This window comes from Limulus polyphemus, unplaced genomic scaffold, assembly GCF_000517525.1.
Source record: "Limulus polyphemus unplaced genomic scaffold, Limulus_polyphemus-2.1.2 Scaffold2154, whole genome shotgun sequence".
NCBI lineage: Eukaryota > Metazoa > Arthropoda > Merostomata > Xiphosura > Limulidae > Limulus > Limulus polyphemus.
This window is the reverse complement of record NW_013667764.1, coordinates 136,060-139,334: the sequence shown is the minus strand read 5'-3', so window position 1 is coordinate 139,334 and position 3,275 is coordinate 136,060. Positions and strand designations below refer to the sequence as shown.

The following is a 3,275-nucleotide window of genomic DNA, read 5'->3' as shown; positions in this document are numbered from 1 at the left end:
TAACACAAAATGTGTCATGTGGGTCACACTAGTGGAAATTCAGGATTTTTTTAAATATTGCCTTATAGAATTAAGAACTTAAAACTTGTACACTATTAAAATATAGATTATTAGCTAAGATTTTATGCTATTCTAATTGGTATAACATAAACATATAGTAGTTTAATAAAATTTTGATTTTAAGACACTAAAATCTTGTCATTCACAGTAAAGGGTATCTGGGCAATAGGGTTAATTAACAGCACTTAAAACTTACGCTTCTTGCTCTTTTTCAGCCACTGTTCTTCGTTTCTCTAACAGATCTCCATAAAACTTGCACTGTTCTTTTTTCTGAGCCTGGAAATTTGATTAAAAAAAAAGATTATATTTACTTAATAGAAAAAGCACATGCTAAAAGCTGTAGGATGGAACCAATGAACTTAAAATTTGATGAATTCTAGGAAACACAACAAAAAAGCATTTAAATACGACAATGTAAAATACAGAAAAATAGTAAATAATTACCAATACAATTTTCAGTGAGTATGTTTTTATGCGATGTATTACATGAGAAAAACTTCACTGTGTGTATTTAAAACAATTTCTACCTTTAAATCTATACCAGCTACATGTCCACGACCAAAAAACTGAATGCCATGCCTCTCTTTGTAGATAGGATTGTAGTCCACAGCTGTGTCTTCAGAAGCATCCCAATCAAAAACAAATTTCCTATCATTGAGTCGTCTAACACGTCTCTTTTTCTTCATAAGTCCTAGATAACGTTCCTAAAACCAATATACATGGTTATAAAAAAAACAAGTTATCTATACAAATATATCAATTTCAGATTCACTGATTATGAAATATAAAACCAGTAATTACTAAAAGCTAAAACTTCCACATCAAGTTTAGAGCCTTTGCTACAAAAAAAAAAAACACAACAAAAATAATGTTTATGTATATGTTAGGATTTATATGATTGAAGGAGACTTCTAAATGATAATAACATATCTTAATGACATATTGCATATACTAGATACTTGATTTTCAGCCATACAATGGTTTCAGCTGAATTTATGCACAGGATAGAAATATTTCATGACAAATCTCACAGTTTAAAATGGCTTCATACCTTGTTATCAATAAGATGTATGAATGCGATAACAATGGATGATCTCAAAATTGTTTTCTCTCATTGGTATTCAAGTTAAGTATATTTCTAATATGGCATAGAACATATATGATCTCAAGTTTCATGTGCAGTGCATCACTGTATGTATAAGGCAATAAAAAAGTTAAATCACTGTACATGGGTTATACATAAAAATAAACCTGAATGAAATGCAGTACCCAGTTTGTGTTTCGACAAGATTGTGATGTCTATAGCAGACACATGCTGAAGACCACATTGCAACTCAAACATGAACTGTTTATTACACTAATACTTTCTTTTTAAGAAATACCCACTTAATTATTGAACATATATAAAGTTCTTCAAACAGCTTTTGGTAGGAATATTACATTTACTTTTTGAGTGTAGCATTTCTTCTCTAAAGTTGAGATATAATTATGTACAATATTCCAAGTACAAATACATTTAAATTCAATATAACATACATCCAATCAAATGATCTCATTTAATGATACTAGCTCCACTTGGTTTTATTTTTTAATGTAAATAACTTAATTCAAGTATAATAGTGCTCCTGATATCTTATTTATGATGAAGTTTAATTCTTTTGATTCTTTTTTAAAGCTTCCAAATTTTTTCTTTGTTTATGTTTGTTTACATGCAATACTTTTATAGAATAAAAGCTGCAAGTTTTTATTATTTGTAATCTGGATAGATTATGGCCTATCTCAAAAGCTAACATTAAAGCATATATGTATGTTAATGTACCTTAACCTTTGTTTCCTTTTGTTATGTCTTCCAGTGAGTCAGTGATTAATTTATGGACTTATAATGCTAAAATTCCATTGTGTAATACTCAATGGCAGACAAAGCACAGATAGTCTAGTGTGTGGTTTTCTGCTGAAAACTGAAAACAGACAAACCTTTTGTTATTAATTCTCTCTGCTCAGTTGTTAAGTTTGTTAAAAAAAATTTTTTGTTCATTGGTAGTTGCTCCCCAGTCAATATGCAGTTAGTCTGATGACTCATACTAAAAACTTGGTTTAAGTACTCATGGTGGGTACAGCACAGATAGCCCACTGTGTTGCTGTGTGTTTAACAACAAACAAATCTTGGTAATTCCAAGACCCATACTCAAATTTGAAGGATCTCAAATTTTGGCATTTTTGTTCATCAAACACGAGCACCATTGGAAATAGGAACAGTCTCAGGTCTCACAAGGCTTTTAATGAACAGATTACGATTATTTAAGTGGTGATTTTTCAATGAAATTTTTGGACCAGGAGTTAAAAACAGCTATATTTTAAGGATTTCCAACACTGAAATTTTTACAATTCAATTTCAATGCAAGAACCTGTGGGAAACCTGATGAATAATAACTGATGCAAATAAAAAAAATTACTGAATGTTTTTTACATGTCTCTAAACTGCAGTCATATAATGGCCAATAATAATAGAATGCTATATGAAGCTAGTGATTCTTTATTGGATAAAACAAAGCTCCAATTAATACAAAATTATTGCAACATTACATTTTTGAAATTTTCTTTTCAAAATTCTTTCAATGAACCTAAGATGAATATAAAGCAGCAACTGGACTAAAAGAAATCTGTCAGAAAAAAAAAGTTAAATTCTGAAAGCTCATTAAGATATACTAAAGTACTTGAATATCAAGCACATTCAGTTAGCTTTTTCAAATAAGGAGGCACCATTTTATTATAAAAGAAGCAAGGTCAAAAAAAATTTATTAGGACTTAATTTTTTTTTTTTAAGGAATTGGGTCCATAAATGTATTTGGTGTCATACTATAATACACCCCACTGAACCAGTCTTAATGTGAATTCACATAATGTAATAGATACTACACATTGCCTTACTTTTATGGCTTCAAGCTCTTTCTCCTTGTCTTTATTTTCACGAATTTTTTCACGGTCTTCTTCCTCTTCAGGATTTTCTCTCTTTTCTCTTCGCTCACGACGCTCACGGTCACGAGAATCCTCTAAAAATAGTTAATATCAAACGTTTGATAGCTTATATACTGTCTCATGACATTTAATCAGTCAGACTATTCTAAAAGCTGGAGATGACTGAATGACACTGAGCCAGATTAATTGATGAAAAAAAAGTTGGTTTATTTAAAAAGCCTGAGACGGTAATATATACG

General features: G+C 30.0%; 1 protein-coding gene across 1 annotated transcript in view; it reads right to left on the bottom strand.

Moving 5' to 3' along the window:
• LOC106466109 (probable ATP-dependent RNA helicase DDX23) overlaps positions 1 to 3,275 on the bottom strand; it is a 64,750-nt gene that overhangs the window by 28,641 nt on the left and 32,834 nt on the right. The window contains 3 exon segments of the mRNA XM_013926349.2: positions 257 to 336; positions 588 to 764; positions 2,989 to 3,110. Coding sequence (XP_013781803.1) covers positions 257 to 336; positions 588 to 764; positions 2,989 to 3,110 — 379 coding nt within the window.